The sequence below is a fragment of the Crotalus tigris genome, unplaced genomic scaffold (genome assembly GCF_016545835.1).
Source record: "Crotalus tigris isolate CLP2741 ecotype Arizona unplaced genomic scaffold, ASM1654583v1 scf7180000017950.1190679, whole genome shotgun sequence".
Classification (NCBI taxonomy): Eukaryota; Metazoa; Chordata; class Lepidosauria; order Squamata; family Viperidae; genus Crotalus; species Crotalus tigris.
Genome location: NW_024096740.1, coordinates 331142 through 353982, shown reverse-complemented (window position 1 = coordinate 353982; position 22841 = coordinate 331142). Strand labels below are relative to the sequence as shown.

Below are 22841 nucleotides of genomic sequence, written 5' to 3'. Positions count from 1 at the left end.
GTTCAGTACAGGCAGCCATCAATCTGCCTCCATTTGATGTTATGACAAGACACTGCCTCCCCCCCAAAAGAGTACTTTATGACCCAGATCTAGATACATATTTATTCTCATTTATTTATTATCACATTTAGACACCATCCATCTCACAGAGCGAGTGAGTTGCCTTGTTGGGAATAACATCTCTCCATCTATCTGATTCTATGGCTCTCTTCTTGGAAGGGATCCCAGGAGATGCTTAAAACAGGCTCTTTGGGTAGCTGCCCAGCCTCACACAAACACCCACACAAACGCTGGAGCAGGAAGAGCTGCCCCGCTTCCAGCGGTCAGGGAGGGACGCTCTTCCCATGGGCAGAGGAAACCTCGACACCGGCGCCCATCGGAGGAGCAGAGGCGGTTTCGGAGCACGTGATCCTGGCTGGGAGGGGGGAAGAGGCGGCCTAGAGGCGGGGCTGCCAGGTGGAGGCGGAGCCCGAGAGGAGAGCAGAAGCCCCGCCTCCGCCTCTCTCCTCCCACTCGCTGGATTTCCGCTTCCCTCCGGCGCGTCCCGCTTCGCCCTGGGAGGATCGGCGCCGGATCCCTCGGGAGAGGCTTCTGCGTCTTACTTCGGGGAGGTCTGGCTGCTCCCCCTCCGGCTTTTGGGGCGCCCCTCCCGCCAGGAGAGCTTCCCCCCCCCGCCAGGAGAAAGGTAGCTGCGGATCCGCCTCTTCGGCTTGCCGGGTTTTCCTTGGGGAGATTCGGCTCTGGCGTCGCCTGCAGGGAGCGGATCCCTCCCTTCCCTCCAGGGGGGCAAAGGGGGATCCCTCTCTCCCCGGGCTGGATCTGCCCCCTCCTCGCCCAGCCAAGGTTCCCCGTGGGGCGGCGGGTGGATCCGGGAGGGAGCTTTTAGGGAAATTACTCCAGAAGGTCTCTCTGTGGTCCGCCAGAGCAGGAGGTCTCTGGCCATGCATATCCCGCAAGTGCGGCTACACAAATGGAGTAAACGGAGCTTTGAAACATTTAGTGAGATTTGTAATGGGATCTTAACACACATTGACCGCATTGCCACGGGGAGGGGAGGGTTTGGGGGGGGGGAAAGAAAATCAGTTTAAATTACTTGAATGGAGCTCATGTTGTCCTATCGCACAAAAGGGATCCTCTTTCTTTGTGCTCTGTCTAAAAGGCGAAAAATAAAATCCTTTGTTTTCAGGCTAATCTGTTTTTAAAACCTGGGTAGAATTTGTAAACTTTACATTTTCCTTGTTTTGTCCAGAAGAGCCTGTGATGTCTCAGCCCTTATTTTGCTGGATGTTTTCCAAAGGAAGTTTTGTAAGGCTGGTCTTGTGAGCAGGTAAAAAAACCAAGCTGATGGCCAAAAGGCTGCCTTTTCTAACTGTACATATTTTTGAAACACGTGTCTGGAAAGAGCAGCCCTTTTCCCACATGCTCTGCCGCATCTGATCTCTCTCATCCTTTGAGTTTTCCTACTCACAGCTCTGCCTCTCTCCCTGTTGGACTTGATCTTGCTGGTTTCTTCCATTTTGGCCCATCGAGATCATCTTGAATCAGGATTTTGTCTCCATTATTTTGTATTCTCAACAAATAATTCCATATTCTCCTCCCGCTTCCAGGTCATTTACAGATTATGTTCAGCATCTGAGCCCTTCTCATTTCTCTTTGCAGGAGACCAGTGAGGACCTGGCCATGAGGTCCACAGAGAAGGGCCGTTCTTGGATTGGGACCCACCAACCTTTGGCTGGGACTCCATAATAGAGATTTTGGAAATTGTGGCCCAGTTGGAGAAGCAGCTTTCTGCACAAAGGGTCAATGGATTAAGGAGAAATCAAACTGGTCAGCAGTGAGGGTCATCCCTGGCCTTGACTCCGAGGGGGGAACAGGTGACCGAGAGACTTCTTAGCTGCAACTTTAAAGGTGAGTAAATAAAATTTGATTAAATCTTAATTTGGAGAATAAGTGTATAGTTTTTAAATATTTATTTGACAAAACAAAATGCAATGAAATGGTGCTGGGTGAAGGCATAACTAAGTTCCATTAAGGACTTTACGTTGAGTGCGTTTGGTCAGCCAGTTACGAATCCATCTGGGGGTGATGCTGTGTGTCTCCCATTTTTCTATTTTGCCAAGAGGTCGGCTGTGGTCTACTTTGTCACATGCCTCACTGAAGTGTATTGTGTCCATGTAGTTTTACTGTTCCACTAATTTTGTCACTTAGTCAAAGAATTTAATACGTTTTTTTCTGCCATGATCTATTATTGACAAACCCATGTTGGCGTCTAGTAATAGCTTTTTTCGTTTGAAGGCTTTCACAGATCCATTTTCTTTTCTAGCATCTTTCCAGGTATTGATGCCAGCATGATTGATTTGTAGCTTCCTTGATCCATATGTTTCTTTTTGCTAGGATTTTATAAAATATACAAAATATTTCACAAGAAAGTCAGGATGAAGTCATGATGGGAGGGAGCTCATACGTGCAAAATCAGGAGAAGGAAGAAAGAAAAGAGAATCAGAAATGGGTGGCTTGGTTACTCTAGCACAGGGCTTTTCAACCATTTCACAGATTGTACTACTTTTAGGACATGACAATATTTGAGTACCACTGGTGCTTAGCAAGGTGTCAAAAACTTGATGACTAAAAGGGGGGGTTGGCTTTTACTGATTAGTTGTCAGAATCCAATTATATTTCATCTTTAGTTATCAAATATAGAAAACCCCAATTCTGCCTTCTCTGGATTCTGCCATAAGAGGGAGAGAAGGGGGAGAACAAAGGGGCTTTATGGCCCTCACTTCCTTCAGTATACTTCTAAGGACCTGAATGTGTGTATTGCAACTTCAAAGAGTTTGAATGTGGTTAGCACCAAAAGGCCTCATCATAACAAAGGAGGCTATTTACCTTTCATGTAGTTTATCTGAAGTCTCCATCCAGACGGAAGAAAGGAGAAAAGGGGGTGGGATTGTGATGCCTGAAACTGTCACTGGAAGAGGGCGGTGATTGGGTGGGACTACTGGGGAACCCCTTAAAACCTCGAATGGGAGAGCTTGAACCCCAAGTCCTGCCTAGAATGCCTGCAACCATTTTCTCTTAATAAAGGATCCCTGTTGGAAGAATTATTCCAAGAGTTCTGTCTTCTTAAGATGCAAAGTGGGGTGGGTCCTTACATTAGTTTTGTTATAGAAATGGCTAGTTTATAATATTATGAAAAAATAAAAAGTTGAGGTTCAATGTTAATGCTTCCTTCTACTGCAACAAAGGAAGTATGTTCCTTTTCCCTTCTCCCCCCCTTTTCCTCCCCACTGTCTCCTACTATTTGCTTTTGTACTTTTTTATTTTATTCTATAATCTAATAAAATATTATAAACCAGAAAAAAGTAAAAAAAGGAACCAGTTTTAATTTTTTCGGTGGCTGTTCCTTTGCTGAGTCCCCTTCCCTTTGCTGAATCCCCTTCCCTTTGCACTGGCAAATGTATGATGAATTTATCCATATTTATTCATATGCACCACTACCAGGTAGTTTGGGGGCCTTCAAACCTGGCAGTTTTAAGACTTGTGGACTTCAACTCCCAGAACTCCTTAGCCTTCATGGCTGGTTGAGGAATTCTGGGAGTCGAAGTCCACAGATCTTAAAGTTGCTAAGTTTGTAGACTCCTGAGCTAGCTGGTTGGCCCTTCCACAGTGTAGTAAGAATGCACACCCCCCCCCCCAATCCCTTCCCTGTACCCTCAAAGACACAGGAATCAAGTGCAAAGCAAGAAAATAAAGAAACACAAAACTCCCATCTTTTTTTTTTTCTCTTTAAACTGCCTCAGGCATGTCACGTGTCACAATGTTGCAATTCTAGACTGAAAGGTTCCAGCAATTAGGAAAAGCTTTAAATTAAGCCAGTTTAGCTTCAAAGAAAACTTTCTAAAAGCCACAGACAGACTTAATTAAAGGGGGTAAAACTAATTACATTTGTTTAAAGCAGTGTTTCTCAACCTTGACAATTTTAAGACATGTGGACTTCAACTCCCAGAATTCCACAGCCAGCAATGTTGGCTGTGGAATTCTGGGAGTTGAAGTCCACATGCCGTAAAATTGTCAAGGTTGAGAAACACTGCTTTAAAGGGATTAAACCTTTCCTGGTGTCTTTTATCCCCTTCCCCCCCCCCCAAAACCACTTCTCTCCCCCTCCCCTGACCTGCTTCTGGAAGCGGCAATCAGCTGGAGCCCAGACAGCCCTGCAGCTGCAGTTGCCTCTCCCTCAGCCTTGACTAGCGTTGGCTCATTCCCCTCCGCTGCTACACTTGGTTAGCAATCCCATACTCTTGTGGAAAAAGTAAAAGGACTTTAAAAAAATAAAGGACTTTTACGAATTCCAAAGGATGAAACAGAGAGATTTATTTGCTGCAAAGGTTCAGAAGCGATTAACAATCAGCAAATTTCTGAACAAGAGGAAGGTTCCAAACTACAATCGTTATAGCTCTCCCCTTTCTAAGGAACAAAGGGAGTTTTCATGGCATCGTACATTGTATATGGAATCGACGTTGTATAACATTCAGTTAGTTTCTCACATGTTAGGTTCATTTCTCACGGGAAGACAATAATGGCAGTTTTACTTATACAATCTTTGTAAATATGCATTAGGTCAGTTAACACAGCTTTTTGCTAACACGGCTTTCTTCCAGGAATTATGCAGACACATCATTTTGCTTTTAGTCATTTTTTTTCATTATCATCATCATTATTATTATACTTTATTCATTTTTATTCTATGTTATTCTGTTTCATTCCACTTTAATACCACCTGCCATGTGGCAAAGTACCACAAGTGGTAGCGTGCCACCGGTGGAAAAAGCCCTGGTCTAGCATGGCTGGCTCAGGAATTCTGGGGGTTGAAGTCCACGAGTCATGAAGAGGCCATAGTTTCCCTCATGCTGGCTCAGGAATTCTGGGAGGTGAAGTCCACGAGTCGTAAAAGAGCCAAGGTTGCCTAGCCCTGCACTAGACTGAAGTCTCTTTCCTCCTTGTAGTATTTTATAAAATATACAAAATATTGCAGGACCAAGTAGTCATGATAGGATGGAGCTGATAAGTGCAAAATCAGAAGAAGGAAGAAAGAAAAGGAAATCAGAAATGGGTGGCTTGGTTACACTAGCCCAGTGGTGGCGAACCTGTGGCACGCATGATGGTGAGGGACTGTAAACCATCTCAGCCTCATTGGATCTAAGTCTTTGGGCCCTGGAGAATTATTTTTCCAATGCCAAATGTCTCCTCGAGGCCTCTCGCTCAGCTGTTTTAGAGGGCTCCTTCTGAGAGATATGTTTTGTTTTGGCTTTTTTCTTCCCCCCCCCCCGATTCAGATTCAGTGGATCTGCACTTTGTTGTTGTGGGGCGGGGCATTCTGGAGCCCTGTGTAGCTGAATGCGAGACACCGTCTGCCATTGTGGACCAGATATACCGAGTAGGAAATATCTGGAGGTGGGGGGGGGGGAAACAAGTACGCAGACCAATGACAGAGATGGAAAGATCACAAACCTCGCTCTGTACAACGCAATGGCCGGACAGTATAAACACTATTAATAAAATCTCAAGAAATCCTAACAGTCCACAGTAACAGGTAAAAATCAGTAAATCACAAAAAATAACAATATCATCAGCGTATTAATTAGAGCTCGCTTAAGAATCAATCATCTGTTCTAAGGCAGTGGTGGCGAACCTATGGCACGCATGCCAGAGGCGCCACTCAGAGCCCTCTCTGTGGGCACGCATGCTGTGCTGCGGAGATGGCCAAGGACTGGCCCCTGCCACCGTGGCCCCGCCCACCCAGTCTGCCATGACCACTGTGGTCACGCCCACCCGGCACCCGTTGATAAATAAGTGGATTTTGGGTTGCAGTTTGGGCACTGGGTCTCTAAAAGGTTCGCCATCACTGCACTAGCCTGAAGTCTCTTTCCTTCTCTTATGTGATGCCTTAATTTTTTCCTGATTCCTATAGTTCATTCTGGACTGACTTACCCCAATTCGGACCGGATTCTTGGTCGTTGCGTGAAGGGGTCATTGAGATGTGACTTGGCTGCTTTGCTCAAACATTGCAATCCTGCGCTCATGGGCCTTGTTGGTGAGCAATTTCACGGGTCATTAAGCAGACAAAGTGTCAGGTAAGGAATCTTGGGTTGCCTTAAGTGGGCAGGAGAGGCCATGTGAGTGCTGGCACAGGGCATGTGTGAGTTGTGGGGGTCCTGAAGAAGCTTAGAGATGCTTTGGGACACGTTGCTTGGAAATATGTATGGAACATGCGTCTTAGAGAATGGCACAAGGCTGCAAAGGCCTCCGGTCTTGGGATTAAGGCATTTCTCAGTAGCAATGGTGACACTGGGCTGAAGTCCAGTCCTGGGGTCAGTGGCAGCTGGCTGAAATGGCTGAGGGCCCCAGGCCTCCACTTAAGGCCCAGGCCAGCCCAGCATTGCTGTCCATCAGGATTGTTTTTGCATACTCAGGCTGAGAGAGCACAGACTTTTAGAGGGGGAGGAGCTTTACATCCCACTTCAGCAGCCCCCAACTCATGGGTAACCTGTGCCTGATCCCCAGGACCAGCCCCATCCCCAAGGCACCCCTACAACCATTCCTTAGCCCTCCCTCCACTTAGAAACCCTCAAGATTACTTAAAGATTGCAACCAGTGTGTGGGATTACACTTGTGGAGAGACGTGGTCACGTGACCACTCACCACTGCTTCACCAAAAGACCAAAATTCCAGTCCAACTGTGGTCGTAAGTTGAGGACATCCCTCCTAGAGATGTGGGGGTCCCATCATGGGAGATTTTGTCCCATGATGGGACAAAGTACCTGGGCAGAGGGCGGTACTGGAAGACCTGCATGGTTAAGATTTTTTGTTTTCTGAAATGGAAATAATATTCTCCCTTTCTTTTTCTTTCTAACACTAGATCAAAGATTGTGACCAAAGATTTACCTGCAAGCCAACTATCAACAGTTAGTAGAAATTCATCCCAAGGCAGCAAGCGCCAGAAAGGATGGAGCCTGGGAAACTCTTGGATCCCCTGTCAGACACAAACAGCACTCCGAAAAACCACGAAAGAACCCATGAATGCGCAGAGTGTGGGAAATCCTTTGCTCACTACTCCCTCCTTTTGACCCACAGGAAGGTCCATGTGGGAAGCGTCTCCAGTCAAAGTTTGGAGGTTGAGAAATCCTTTTCTATAAAAGAAACCAAAGATCCAAAAAGCCCCCCTACCCAAAACCCCTATAAATGTGAGGAATGCAACTTATCCTTTGGTCGAAAGTCACGCCTTCTTAGACATCAGAAAATCCACACCGCAGAGAAAGCTTTTCAGTGTCTGGAATGTGGGAATTTTTTCCGTGAAAAATCCAGTCTCAGAAACCACGAGAGGATTCACACAGGGGAGAAACCTTACAAGTGTTGGCAATGCGGGAAGAGCTTTTCTCAGAACGCAAGTCTTTGGGCCCATGAGAAGATTCATACGGGAATAAAACCTTACAAATGCTTTGAGTGTGGGAAATGTTTCGCCCGGAGTTCAGGTCTATGGAGTCATGAGAAAACACACAGAGAGGAGAAAAAAGAAAAGTGCCTCGAATGTGGTAAATATTTTTCCACGAAATCAAATCTGCTTCAACATCAGAGACGTCACACGGGAGAGAGACCCTATGAATGCCCAGAATGTGAGAGACGATTTGTGGATTCTTCAGAACTTCACAGACACCAGAAATGGCACAAAGGGGAATTATCCTATAAATGTATGGAATGTGGGAAAAGTTTTATTTCGCCAGCCCATCTTCAGATTCATCAGAGAATCCACACAGGGGAGAAGCCATACAGGTGTGTGGAGTGTGGGAAATGCTTTTCCCAAAAACAAAACCTTGGAAGCCATCAGAGGTTCCACACAGGAGAGAAGCCGTACAGATGCCTAGAATGTGGGAAATGTTTTGGACACCAGGGGAACCTTTGGAGCCATCATAAAACCCACAGAGGGGAGAAGCCATATCAATGCAATGAATGCGGAAGATTTTATAGCACCACCTCAGCCCTTAGAAGTCATGCGAAAATTCACACGGGGGAAAAAAACTACAAATGTTTCGACTGTGGGAGAGCATTTGCTTATTCATATTCCCTTATAAGTCACAGCCGAATCCATACAGGAGAGAAACCTCACAAATGCTCGGAGTGTGATAAATGTTTTTCACGGAAAGATACTCTTGTGATACATCAGAGAATCCACACGGGAGAAAAACCATATAAATGTCTGGAGTGTGGGAAATGTTTTGCCCATTCTTCAACACTTCGCACGCACACCAGATGTCACACAGGAGAGTGGCCTTATAAATGTGTAGAGTGCGAGAAAAATTTTCAGTGTAGATCAAAGCTAAAAATGCACCAAAAAGTCCATAGCAGAGATAAATCTCCTCAGTTGTGAACAATGTTTTTCAACAGTCACACCTTAAGGTTTACTAGGAACATCACACAGTCCCAGAAGGGAAATCCTACAAATGTTTGATGTGAGAAAAATATTTTTTCTAGCGAAGCAGCCTCAAATACTAGGAGAGAGTACACAATGAGGCAAAAGGGCGTAAGTGTTGGGAGTGTGAGGATGTTTTCCTCACAAAGCTGCATTAGTAACTTGCCAGAGTGATTATACAAAAGAGTTATAAATGTGTGGGTTATGTATAATGTTTTGCGGAATACAGGTAGTCCTAAAGTTATGGCCACAACTTGGAATGGATTTCCAGTCATAAATTGCTTACAGTCCTAAATCAAGGCACCCAGGCATTTTTGTTAGTTCTTACTTGCAGTTTGTGGATCAGTGAGGAGAACCGAAGTGTCAGAGAGGAGAAAATGGGGGTGGGGGCAATTAGGATGCACTCGGTTGCTTATTTAGTGATAAAGTGTTGATGTTGAATATATGTTGGCTGAGGATAAAGTTCGAAAGATGATTTTTCCTACTATCTTTTCTTCAGGGTTTTTTTTTTTCCCCCACATCCTCTGTTTCATATATTCACATACAGATAATTTGTCTTAGGTTTCTTACTTTGATCTGTGAATCTAATCCTTAATAAAATTATTGTTCAAAATCATCAAGAGGGCTGTTTTCAGGGAGTTCAAAGAAAGTCAAGATGGGAGTCAGACTGTGCCATGCTCTGCAGTCAAAGTCTGCTGCTTTTTAGTTGTGTATGTGATGCCCTTCAAAACAGCCGCCATCTCGATTCTTTTGACTCTGCCCTCCCTCGCTGGAGACTTCGGAGTTCAGCATTGAATTGAAGGATGTAGATTTCGGATGAACTTTGGGAAAAATGTCCTCGTGGGTTGAGATGAACCCCTGCCCTTAAGGGCAGGTCACTTGTGGCTATTTATATGTGCCTGACACCCTCCTGATGAAATGAACCCCGTCTTACTTAGCACATCGTAGGTCACAAGAAGGGCGACTTTCAATTATATAATCAGTTTAGTGTGAATTATAAATTGATGTCATGTTGCGTTTCATACAACCCTAAATTCGTTTAATGTGAGCTTTGTGTGTGTGTGTCTGGGTGTGTGTACTTTAAAGTGCTCATGATGGAGGGTCACATAAGCACTACACCAGTGGCTATTACAGACTACTCTAAGACATAAAGATATCTGAATTAAAAACTCCAAGGGGTTAAAATATTTACCATCTAGTGAAGAAGCAACACCAAAAAAGTCTTCCAGCATCTATCAAAGAAAGGCAGCTGTAAATTGCTGAGTCATAACAGGAACTCTAAAGTGTCCCTGAGTGGTTGGTTCCCACCGTGGGAGATGAAACACAGGCGAGATCTCCACAGCAGAGAAGCTGCCTTTATTTACCTATGGTCAAAGCCCTTTCCCAGCCTCCTCCCTGAGCGTTGGATATGTAGGTGGTGGATGAAGGCTGTAGAAAGCCAAGGCTTAATGCTTCCTAGGAGACCCCTTCTTTGATTGACAACCACAGTCCAGCCCAGGAGTGGATGAGGTTTCCTCTCAACTAATGCTGGGATGAGAAGTTCGATGCACTGAGACAACAAGGGGCTCTTTGGCCAGAGTTGGTGTGGGGACTTTGGTGTCCTCTGAGCTTGGCTGTTTCTTTGCAGACATTTCATTACCCAACTAGGTAACATTATCAGAGGTGGATCACATTGTTAGCAGTGATCATTTTACCTATTTCGGTAATGAAACATCTGCAAGGAAACAACCAAACTCATAGATTACAGTCCAGTGTTTCCCAAACTTGACAATTTTAAGGCATGAGGACTTCAACTCCCAGAATTCCACAGCCAGCAACGCTGGCTGTGGAATTCTGGGAGTTGAAGTCCACATGCCTTAAAATTGTCAAGTTTGGGAAACACTGGATTACACCAAAGGCAGTTCAACCCTGAGCTACAAACAATCCTTTCCGGAGCCGAGGTCTCTTGGATCCTCCATCCTTGTCCAGTGTTTTTGGCATGGTCCCCGCAGAGAACAACACAGGTGTCCGATCCAGTCTTGTTTTACAGGCATCCTTCATAAAAGCTCCACTGTGGAGCAAGCAGGTTTCTTGTGTGATTGAAGAAACACATCCCGCTTGACTCCTTGGTGTTTCTGGTAGAGTCAGCATTACGTTTGTGAGAATATGCTGCAATATTCAACTTAGTGTAAATTGTAAACTGATACCAGGTTGTGTTTCATGTGACCCAAAATTCAGTTAATGTGAGGCCTTTATGTGTGAAATTATGGCAGCAGTGTGTACAGCGGTGGTTTTAACCATAAATAAATAAATCTAGTCCCAATCAACTCCACCTATCTAATCCGGGGAGCCAGTTTGGCCTAGTGGTTAAGGCACTGCGCTAGGAAGCAGGAGACCATGAGTTCAAATCATGACTTGGCCACGAAAACATCTGTGGTCAGTCACTCTATCTAGCCTACCTCACAGGGTGGTTGTGAGGAATATAGGAGGGGGAAAGTGTTGGATGTGTTCGTTGCTTTGAGTTATTCATAAAAATAATGTAGGCAGAATGTAAATAAGAGATGTAAAAGAATAAACTTAATTTTGCTCTGCAGTGTGTCTTAGCAGCCTTTCCAGGCCTGTTTTCCCCTCTCAGCTGCTGAGCTACAATATAGGCAGTCCTCGACTTACGACCACAACTGAGCCCAGAATTTATGTTGCTAAATGTGAAATTGGTTAAGTGAGTTTTCGACCTATTTTAGGACTTTTCTTGCCACATTGGTTAAGTGAATCACTGCAGCTGTTAAATTAGTATTACCATTGTGAAAGGAATCTGGCTTTCCCATTGATTTTGCTTGTCAGGAGGTCCCAAAAGGCACACTGGGACGCTGCTGCAGCTGTCATCAATATAAACCAATTGCCAAGCAGCTCAATTTTTGATCAGGTGACCGTGGGGGTGCTGCAACGGTCGTGTGAAAAATGGTCCTGTGGTGGCGAACCTATGGCACGCATGCCATAGATGGCACACGGAGCCATCTCTGGTGGCACACGAGCCATTGCTGGGCCGAGCTGCTCCCTCCTTCTCTCCGCGCATGCGCAGCCTGGGAATAGGCAAGAGGCTATAAAAGGAGCAACTTTTTGCGAAGCAGCATTTGCTGCAGAGTTAGAGAGTGAGCACAAGTCGGGACAGCAAGCGAGTGAGCAAGCAGGAGCTGACAGCTCGGCCACGCCCACTTGGTGGCCATGCCCACCCAGCACCCGGCCATGCATAAGTGGGTTTTGGGTTGCAGTTTGGGCACTCGGTCTCTAATTTGATCTGTCAGTAAATCAACTGTTGTAAGTCAAGGACTGGGCTATTCCCTCAGACCCTCCTCTTTCCTGTCCTTCGGGCTCTGGGGGTCAGGACACGACCAACCCAAAGAGTCTGAGACTCTGCAGAACCCCCCCCATCCTCATGGTCTTAAGAGACCCCCCACCCAATTTATATTCTCAGGATGGAGGGCCATTAGGTAACCTCTGCACAGGCAGCTGTTGTACAGATCGCTGTAAGATGTGAAGCTGTTTGGATTAAGACCACCTGGATGGAGAATTCAATATTTATTATCCAGTTGGGAGGAAAGAGCAATAAAGCCTTTTAGCAGGTGTAAAAAGTTAACTGTATATTTGCTACTTTGAACGGAGTTCCTAAACATAACAAGATATAAAAAGGTATCATCTATCTGGCCTCATTCCAGAGCTGAGGTCTCTTGGATCCTCCATCCTTGTCCAGTGGGTTGGGCATGATCCCCACAGAGAACAACACAGGTGTCCGATCCAGTCTTCTTTTTCAAGCATCCTTCATAAAAGCTTCACTGTGGAGCGAGCAGATTTCTTGTGTGATGGAAGAAACACGTGTCTCTCTTGACTCCTTGCTGTTTCTGGTAGAGTCAGCATTACATTGGTGAGAATGTGGTGCAATATTCAATTTAGTATAAATTGTACACTGATACCAGATTGTGTTTCATGTGACCCAAAATTCAGTTAATGTGAGGCCTTTATGTGTGCAATTATGGCAACTGTGTGTACAGCTGTGGTATTAACCATAAATAAATAAATCTAGTCCCAATCAACTCCACCTCTCTAATCTGGGAGAGCCAGTTTGGCCTAGTGCAGGGGTAGGCAACCTCGGCTCTTTTCTGACTCGTGGACTTCAACTCCCAGAATTCCTGAGCCAGCATGGCTCAGCTTGGAAACCTCTCCCTTTCCCCTCAGCGTGGCTGGCTCAGGAATTCTGGGAGTTGAAGTCCACGAGTCATAAAAGAACCAAGGTTGCCTACCCCTGGCCTAGTGGTTAAGGCACTGGGCTAGAAAGCCGGAGACCCTGAGTTCAAATCGTGACTTGGCCACGGAAGCCAGCTGGGGTCAGTCACGCTCTCTATCTGGCCCCCCTCATAGGTTGGTTGCGAGGAATATAGGAGGAGAAAAGTGTGTTGGGTATGTTAGTTGCTTTGGGCAGGGGCGGGGGCGAGGACGGGAGGCGGAGCCCAAGAAAACAGAAGCCCCGCCCCCGCCCTCCCACTCGCTGCATCTCCACTTCCCTTGGCGTTTGCCGCTTCGCCCTGGCAGGATCGGCGCCGGATCCCTCGGGTGAGGCTTCTGGGTGTTACTTCGGGGAGGTCTGCTCTCCCTCCGGCCTGTGGGGCGCCCCTCCCGCCAGGAGAGCTTCCCCCCCCTCGCCAGGAGAAAGGTAGCTGCGGATCTGCCTCTTCGGCTTGCCGGGTTTTCCTTGGGGAGATTCGGCTTTGGCGTCGCCTGCAGGGAGCGGATCCCTGCCTTCCCTCCGGGGGGGGCAAACGGGATCCCCCCCTGGGCTGGATCTGCCCCCTCCTCACCCGGCCGAGGATCCCCGTGTGGATCCGGGAAGGAGCTCTGGGGATTTTGCTTTCTGAAGGTTTCTCTGTGGTCCGTCAGAGCACGAGGTTTCCGAGCATGCATATCCTCGCATGCGCAGTTGCAAAAATGGAGTAAGCGGAGCTTTAAAACGTTTATGGAGATTTGTAATCTGGTATGAACACCCTGTTAGCTTTTTGCAATGGGGAGGAGAAGGTTCGGGTGTGTGTGTGTGTGTGTGTGTGAAAAAGTCTAAATTAACTAAATTTGAGTTCATTCCTTCTTAACCCCCAAGAGATCCTCTTTCTCTGAGCTCAGTATAATAGGCGGACCATGAACTCCTTTGTTTTTATGCTGATGTTAGCTTTGCTACTACTTTGAACAGCTGTATAGAATTTCGAAACTTTTATATTTTCCTTGTTTTGCCCTGAAGAGGTTGTGATGGGACGGGCCCTTCTTGGTGGATGTTCTTCAAAGCACTAAGGAAGTTTTAAGGCTGGCCTTCTGAGCAGGTCATTAAAACAAGGCGACAGCCAAAAGGCTGCGTTTCATAATTAATAATAATGATAAAGTTGGAAGGGACCTTGGAGGTCATCTAGTCCAACCCCCTGCTCAGGCAGGAAATCCTATACCATTTCGGAGAAATGGCTGTAGTAGAAGCAATGATATTTAAATCTGCTATGGTCCAGACAGTAGCAAAAGGACCTGGACTATGGTGCAACTTTATATTGGTAAAAGGGAGCTGCAATTTGGCCACGGGGTGCTTAATTGGTAAATTGGGGGTTGTTATTATGGGGAATAAAAAAGAAGTAATTGTAAATATTATAGCCTTGAGCGAGGAAACTCAAGGAAATGTGGACCCTCTTATATGGGCCCAAGAGGGCAATAGAAGAGGGGTACACATGGACCCTTTAAAGGTGACTTTAATGAACCCTGGTGAAGTAATTAATCAGAGACAGTATATAACATTACATTGGAAGGAAGAATGGGTTTTTAAAGCCCATGGTAGAAGGGCTGCTGAAGGGGGGTAAAATTTTTGAGCAATCCTTTTAAACATGTTTAGTTTGTTACTTTTTTTAACCCAAGAATTTCTGCCTTGGAAAAGTAAGAGATGCAGAAGGAAGGAAGGAAGAGCGGGGAGGCAGTTTCTGTCTGCATATTTGTTTTTTTAAAGAACAGAAATTGGATAAAATTTCCTGACTGTAAGAATAATTAATCAGTGGGATAATTGTCTCCAGAAACTGTGGATGCTTCATTATTGGAAGTTTTTGGGAGGAGGTTAGAAGTTGATAGGGACTGAAATGGATAGAGTTTCTTGTTTCAGTCAGGGGTTGGACTAGAGGACCTCTAATGTCCCATCTAACTCTTGATATTTTATTTTTGTACGCGTGGCATGCTTCAGTGATTTTCCTTTGCATTTTAGTTTGGATTTATCCTTAATAATGGATTTATAATGTATGCTTGTCAAAAAGGAACAATCCTATGATGTTTTATTTAACATCTTGTTGGAAGTAAAGTCTTCATCCTGGTTCATCCAAGCCCGGAATAAATAAGCAACATGGCGACTGCTTTGGGAAGATGGTTATAGTTTATTGAAGAGGCAGAAAGATGGTTCTTGCAGGCTAGACCAGAGAAAAGAAAGGCCTGAGCACAAGGGCAGTAGGTTTTTATACCCTCTCTAGCCTTTTGTTTGGAAGTTTCCTGTTCCTGTGGCATGAACTTTGAGGCTATTTCCTGTGTCACGTATCCTGACCTGAGTTTAGGTGTGCCTCTATGGCAGTGGTTCTCAACCTGTGGGTCGGGACCCCATTTGGGGTCGAATGACCATTTCACGGGGGTCACCAAACAACACAGTCCGCCATTTTTCCCCCCTTTTCCTCTTGAATAGAGTCTAATTCTATTGGCTTTCAAAAGCCAATAGGAATTGTCCAGGCTGTCTCTGCTCTGCTGAGCCCGCCAAAAGTCCCATTCTGCAAACGGTGCTGCACCAGTTGAGTAGTCCTTGACTTATGACCGGTGAGTAGTCCTCGACTTACGACCGGTTGGGGGTCGCGGCATTAAAAAGGTTGAGAACCACTGCTCTATGGCAGGGCTTTTCAACCTTTTTATCGATTATACCACTTTTAGGATATGGCAATATTCGAGTACCACCTAGCAACATGTCAAAAACTTGATGACCAAAAAAAAAAAAAAACTCTGTTCAAAGTTGCAATTGCACTGAAATGACTTATGACCATTTTTCACACTTATGACCATTGCAGCATGCCCAGGGTCATGTGATTTATATTTGGATGCTTGGCAACTGATTCATATTTATAATGGTCACAGTGTTCCAGGGTCATGTGATCCCCTTTCTGCAACCTTTTGACAAGCAAAGTCAATGGCAGAGCTGCTGGTGGCCAAGTGCTAAGGCGGGACTTCCTTTCCTCCCTCCCTTCCCTGCCTCCCTTTTTCTCATACCCATCTCTTTCTGAAGGAAGAATTTGAAACCCCCCCCCCACCATATTCTCCCTCTTCCATATATTGATCAAACAAGGAAAGGCCTCCAGAGACAGAAAAGACAAGCTGCTGAGTGAACTAGCTTAAAAAAGCACATTTCCCTTTAAGAATTAGCTACTGGCTAGAAAGGAAAGTAAGGAATGCAGCTGGCACTTAAGGAAGAAAAAAAAGTACTGGCTGCCGGCTAAGGCAACCTCCCCAAATGGCTCCATTCATAAGTAAAGGAATGCTACAGGCAAAATCCATTCAGGAGAAAAATACTTCAAAATCCCTTGCAGCAAAACTTACAGCTAACAACAGCAGAGCAATAGAAGCTAACACCAACCATCAGCCAAATTGAAATTGCCAAACACTCCTTAAGAACACAAAGCCCTCGTTGCACAAATTCCAGAACTTCAAAGTCACAAAAGCACATAAGAATCCTTCCACTCCCCATCTCCTTCCCTTCTCCGTGCCTTACCTCCAGCCATTGCTGCCTTTTTTTCATTCCTCTTGGAGGGCAACCCCTCCCCCACTGCATTTCTTGCCTGTTTGCTGCTGCCAGCACAGGTGGCTGCCACAGCAGTTGTAGATCGGCTCATGGCCAGCCTGTTTGATCTCCTCTCCCCCCCCCCCACCTTCTTCCCCTTCGGTGCAGCTGACTGCCTCCTTCCAAGGCTGCTGCTTTTTTTCTCTCTCCCTCTCCTGCCCAAACTGCCTCCTTTTATAGGCTCTCCTGTCTCCGCCCACCTTCTCCTTTCTCATGGGGGAGATTGAGCCAGAAGTGAGCCTGGGGCCTTTGCCTCGCCCCAGCCACTCTGCAGCTCCAGAGGACTCTCTCACAATAAGTCCTTGCCTGTGCTGGCTCTTTCCCTCCCCCACAACACTTGGCTAGGCAGGGCTGCGTACCACCTGCCACTCATTAATGTACCACAAGTGGTACGCGTACCACCGGTTGAAAAGCCCTGCTCTATGGTATACTTGATGGTAATGGGTTAGTCCTATTATGTCCCAAAAGTCATATCCTGCTTCCCTGGTGATGGGGCTAATGATTCCTAGAGTTTGGGTGGGGTATGCAGATTTTAAGTATCTTCTTGAGTTCTCTGGCTCCAACTTTCTGATGGTTTTACATTTGCATTGGTATAGGGCTGGCTACTGCTTGGGGACAGAGAGATTTGGGGCCAGGTTTGGTTTCTGCTTTTAAAAATCCTTTTGAGGAAAAATATATATTTTTCTGCCCTTTTAATATTTCCTCCTCTGGGGGGCTCTGACTTCCCACAATCTGGTAAATATGTGTCTCTGGGACTACTTGCTACTGCAAAAGAGATGATCAATTGCTGCATACTGTGGGAAGTCAGCGCCCCAGAGAAGGAAATATTAAAAGGGCAGGAAAATATATTCTTCCTCAAAAGGATTTTAAAAAGCAGAAACCTACCCTGCCCCCAAGTCTCTCTGTCCCAAGCAGAAGCCAGCTCTATACAAATGCAAATGTAACCCATCAGAAAGGCCCCAGCTAGGAGATCAAGAAGAAAGACAAAGACCTAAAATCTGCCTACCCCACCTGAGACAGGACATGATAGGATTAACTCACAAAGGCCAGAGAGGCATACCTAAATTCAGGTCAGACTACTTGACACAGGAAATAGCCCCAAAGTTCATGCCACAGGAACAGGAAACTATTCCAAACAAAAGGCGAGAGATGGTATAAAAACCTTCTACCCACATGTGCTCAGCCTTTTTTTTTCCCCTCTCCTCTTTCCTGCCAGAACTATCTTTCTGTCTGGCTCTTCAATAAACTGCAACCTTCTTCCCAAAGCAGTCGCCATGTTGCTTATTTATCCCCGGCTCGGATGAACCAGGATGAAGACTTTAATCCATCAATACTGTGTGTGTTCAATTTGTTTTCCTTTTCCTTGGAGCCCAAGGAGGGGAAGGGAAATCTTTATAGAAAACCAATTTGGTTTCAGGGTTATAGCCACAGGGTGCAAGGCTGGATTTGAGTTCAAATCCTACTTTGGCCATGAGGGATGGCTGAATGTTTTGGGGCTGGTTTATTTTTGTTCAGCCCTAGGAGGGAAGTTTTGGCAAGCCAGTTCTGTAAGTGTTATGGCAATTTTCCTGCTGTTTAATGCTTTAAGGACAGCTCTCTGAAAGCAAAAGTTCGGTATAAATCAGTGGTTCTCAACCTGTGGGCCGCGACCCCATTTGGGGTCAAACGACCATTTCATGGGGGTCGCCAAACAATGCAGTCCGCCATTTTTTCCCCCTTTTCCTTAGCTGTGCTACTCCCTTCTATTCTATTGGCTTTCTTGAATAGAGTCTAATTCTATTGGCTTTCAAAAGCCAATAGGAATTGTCCAGGCTGTCTCTGCCCTGCTGAGCCCACCAAAAGTCCCATTCTGCAAACGGTGCTGCTGCACCAGTTGAGTAGTCCTCGACTTACGATCGGTTGGGGATCGCAGCATTAAAGAGGTTGAGAACCACTGGTATAAATTTTTACTCTGGTGAATGGGGGAAGAGGGAGACAATCTTTTGTCTTCTTAGCTATCCTGTTGTTCTTTGATGTGCTGCCACAAGAGTGATCTGAATATTATCTGACTGGAATGGATAGTGGATCAGAACCCCTACATATTTTGAATATCTCTATTAGAATTTCAGGTGAAATATAGTAAAGAAATACTTTACATACTTGATCCATACTTTTGGTTGTGTTTGTGGATGTCCATATGGCTTCTAGACGTTCCAGGATGACCTCCACTATAAATCCTGAATTGGCTCGTTTGTCTCTTTAACTTGTTAGTAGATTTGGCCATCGGTATTTCCACAAATACAACTTACTAAAGAAGAAAACAACAACTCGCTACGCTTCCTAAGACATCCTGATCAGCGGAAACCACAGTGGATCACATTTTTCCTTCTTGTAGGATTTTATAAAATATACAAAATATTTCACGAGGAAGTCAGGATCAAGTAGTCGTGACGGGATGGAGCTCATAAGTGCAAAATCAGAAGAAGGAAGGAAGAAAAGAGAATCAGAAATGGATGGCTTGGTTACTCTAGCCCAGTGATTCTCAACCTTTCTAATGCCGTCACCCCATAATACAGTTCCCCATGTTGTGGTGACCCCCAAGTGGGTGTGGCCACCAATAAGAGGGAGTAGGACGGCTAGGGAAAAGGGAACAAAATGGCGGACAGCATGGTTTGGTGATCCCCGTGAAATGGTCATTTGACCCCAAATGGGGTCCCGACCCACAGGTTGAGAACCACCGCTCTAGCCTGAAGTCTCTTTCCTTCTCTTATGTGATGCCTTAATTTTTTCCTGATTCCTATAGTTCATTCTGGACTGACTTACCACAATTCGGACCGGATTCTTGGTTGTTCTGTGAAGCGGTCATTGAGATGTGACTTGGCTGCTTTGCTCAAACATTGCAATCCTGCGCTCATGGGCCTGGTTGGTGAGCAATTTCACGGGTCATTAAGCAGACAAAGTCTCAGGTAAGGAATCTGGGGTTGCCTTAAGTGGGCAGGAGAGGCCATGTGAGTGCCAACAGAGGTCAAGGGTGAGTTGAGAGGTCCTGAAGAAGGTTAGAGGTGCTTTGGGACACGTTGCTTAGCAACAGTATGGATCGTGCATCTTGGAGAATGGCACAAGGCACAAAGTCTTGGGATTAAGACCTCATTTCTCAGTGTCAATGGTGACACTGGGCTGAAGTCCAGTCCTGGGGTCAGTGGCAGCTGGCTGAAACTGCTGATGGCCCCAGGCTTCCACTTAAGACACATCCCAGCATTGCTGTCAATTAGGGCTGCTTTGCATGGCCAGGCTCCGGCTTTAGTAGCCCCCCAATTTAAGGATAGCCTGTGCCTGGTCTGCAGACCCTCCCCCACTCCCGGAAACCCCCACGAACATTGCCTGGGCCTTCCCCCACTTAAGAACCCTCAAGATAACTTAATGATTACAATCGCGAGTATGGGTTTACGATTGAAGAGTGCAATGCTCAGGTGGCACCTCACCTAACCACTGCTTCACGGAACAACCGAAATTCCAGTTCTTAAGTTGAGGACATCTAAGTTGAGGACATCTTTCCTACAGATGTAGGCCATCCATCACTTTCTCTCGGGTGTACTGGGGACCCTACCCTGGGCAGAGGGTGGGACTGGAAGACCTTCAAGGTCCCTTCCAAGAATGAGATTTTGTGATTCTCTGCATGTCACGAAAGGAAATATTATTCTCGATTTCTTTTTCATTCTAACAGCAGATAAAAGATTGTGAACAAAGATTCACCTGCAAGTCAACTATCAACAGATAAGAGAAAATCAGCACAAGGCAGCAGTCGCCAGAACTCATGGAGGGCGGGAAACTTTTGGATCCCCCGTCAGACACTCCGGAAAACCAGGAAAGAACCCATGAATGCTCAGAGTGTGGGAAATCCTTTGCTCGCAGGTCCCTCCTTTTGACCCACAGGGAGGTCCATGTGGGAAGCGGATCCAGTGAAGGTTTGGAGGGTGAGAAATCCTTTTTTGGAAATGGTGCCAAAGATCTCAGATGCCCCCCCAGACTAAAGCCCTATAAATGTGAGGAATGTGACTTATGCTTTGGTCAAAAGTCAAACCTTCTTACACATCAGAAAATCCACACTGGAGAGAAACCTTTTCAATGTCTGGAGTGTGGGAATTTTTTCCGTGACAAAGCCACCCTCAGGAACCACGAGAGAATTCACACAGGGGAGAAACCTTACATGTGTTGGGAATGTGGGAAGAGCTTTTCTCGGAATTCGTATCTTTGGCGCCACGAGAAGGTTCATGCAGGAATAAAACCTTACAAATGCTTTGAGTGTGGGAAATGTTTCACCCAGAGTTCAGGTCTATGGGGTCATGAGAAAACACACAGAAGGGAGAAAAAGGAAAAGTGCCTCGAATGCGGGAAATGTTTTACCTTGAAATCAAATCTGGTCCAACATCAGAGAATTCACACTGGCGAGAGACCCTATGAATGCCCAGAATGTGGGAGACGATTTACGTATTCTGCTGGACTTCAGGCACACCAGAAGAGGCACAAAGGAGAGAAACCCTATCAATGTGGGGAGTGTGAGAAAAAATTTCTTACTCGAACAGAGTTTCAGAAACATGAGAGGATCCACACAGGGGAGAAGCCTTTCAAATGTGGGGAATGTGGGAAATGCTTTTCCCAAAAACAACACCTTGTAAAACATCAGAGGCTCCACACAGGAGAGAAGCCGTACAGATGCCTAGAATGTGGGAAATTGTTTGCTTATCAGGAAGTACTTTGGAGACATCATAAAACCCACACAGGGGAGAAGCCATATCAATGCTTCGAATGTGGACAATTCTTTTGTACCGCACCAACCCTTAGAAGTCATGTGAAAACTCACACAGGGGAAAGAAATTACAAATGTTTAGACTGTGGGAAAGCATTTGTTCATTCATATTACCTTAGAAACCATAGCCGAATCCATACAGGTGAGAAGCCTTATAAATGCTCGGAGTGCGATAAATGTTTTTCTCAAAAAGGTACTCTTGTGAGACATCAGCGAATCCACACTGGAGAGAAACCATATAAATGTCCAGAGTGTGGGAAATGTTTTGCCCAGATTTCATCACTTCGCAAGCACACCAGAAGTCACACAAGGGAGTCACCTTACAAATGTGCACTGTGTGAGGAAACTTTTCATTTTCAATCTCAGCTAAAAAGGCATCAGGAAGTCCATAGCAAAGATAAACCCCTTCAGTTGTGAAGAATGAGGGAAACATTTTTTTTTTCCAAAAGTCACATCTTAACGTTCACCAGGAACTTCACACAGTGACAGAAGGGAAATCCTACAATTGTTTGGTGTGGGGAAAATGTTTTTCCTAGTCACATTGCGTTAAATACAATCGGGGAGTACACAATCAAGCAAACATGCATAAATGTGGGGAGTGTAAGGAGGTTTGGCTGACAAAACAGCCGCATTGATAACTTACCAGAGTGAAAAAGAAAAGCGTTACAAGTGTTGGGGAGATGTAGATTATGTTTTGCAAAGCAAAGCTAGTCCTCAATTTACGATTGCCTTTTGAAACAGATTCCCAGTCATCGCTTTTATTGTGGCATCCATTTGACCGGATCAGATTTTATGACATTTTTGTGGTCAATAAGCAATAAGCAGTCCTAGGTATAAAGCCATTTTTCCAAATTTGTATTTTCTGCAAAAAAAAAAAAAAAAAGGCAAATTGTGAGCCGATGGCTGCAAAATGATGGAACTTGTCGCAAAAGCCAGCTGGTTGCCAAGTGCTCATAATTTGGGGGAGGGCAACATTTTACAATATCCAGAACTGGTTTATGGGCCATCAATGCTTGCTGTAAGTTGAGGACTATCTGTAATGAAACCCTGGATCATTCGCAAAAGAGGGTCTGTTGTATAAATGCTTAGAAAGTTGCAAACTACTGATTTCACTGGGATCTCTGGGGGCCCCGAATGGATCCACAAGAGAAAGAAGTTATCCATTTGGTGTGTGAGAAATATTTTCCTGGAGTGTCTACCTGGGTCTGCAGGTAAAAATGCCTGGAAGAGAAACCCTCCAGGTGCTCAGACTACTGGACACTCTTTCCGGGTGACAAACCGCATCAGAGCTTGGTGTGTGGAAAATCTGTTCCTTGAAATGAGACAGTGGTTGTCATACATCTTTCAGTCCCCACAGCACAGAGAGAAAGCCTAGAAATCTTTGTAGCATAGAAAACGTTTTATCCTGAAATAGTTTCAAAAAACAAAGTGGGCCATAATTGTGGTAAAGTGAAGAAAAAAACAACTCCCTGGAACAAGTGTTACTAAATAAAGGGATCATTTAAATTACATTTAAATTCTTTTATGAATATTTTTGTTCTTTTATTGTGATATTATTGTTCATATACCATGTTACATTAAATCAGGGATAGGCAACATTGGCTCTTTTATGACTCGTGGACTACAACTCCCAGAATTCCTGAGCCAGCTCCGGAATTCTGGGAGTTGAAGTCCACAAGTCATAAAAGAGCCAACGTTGCCTACCCCTGCATTAAATACTTTTCTTGCTTATTTCT

The 22841-nt window shown here is 45.4% G+C and overlaps 1 protein-coding gene across 1 annotated transcript; it reads left to right on the top strand.

The window, feature by feature from the left end:
- The first annotated feature begins 374 nt into the window (after positions 1 to 374).
- On the top strand, positions 375 to 22622 carry LOC120308814 (zinc finger protein 729-like). Its single transcript, XM_039345331.1, has 5 exons — positions 375 to 685; positions 1660 to 1908; positions 5969 to 6131; positions 6917 to 8319; positions 20325 to 22622. The coding sequence occupies exons 4-5, from the start codon at positions 7004 to 7006 to the stop codon at positions 21520 to 21522; spliced, it is 2514 nt and encodes an 837-aa protein (XP_039201265.1). The 5' UTR covers positions 375 to 685; positions 1660 to 1908; positions 5969 to 6131; positions 6917 to 7003; the 3' UTR covers positions 21523 to 22622.
- Positions 22623 to 22841: the final 219 nt, after the last annotated feature.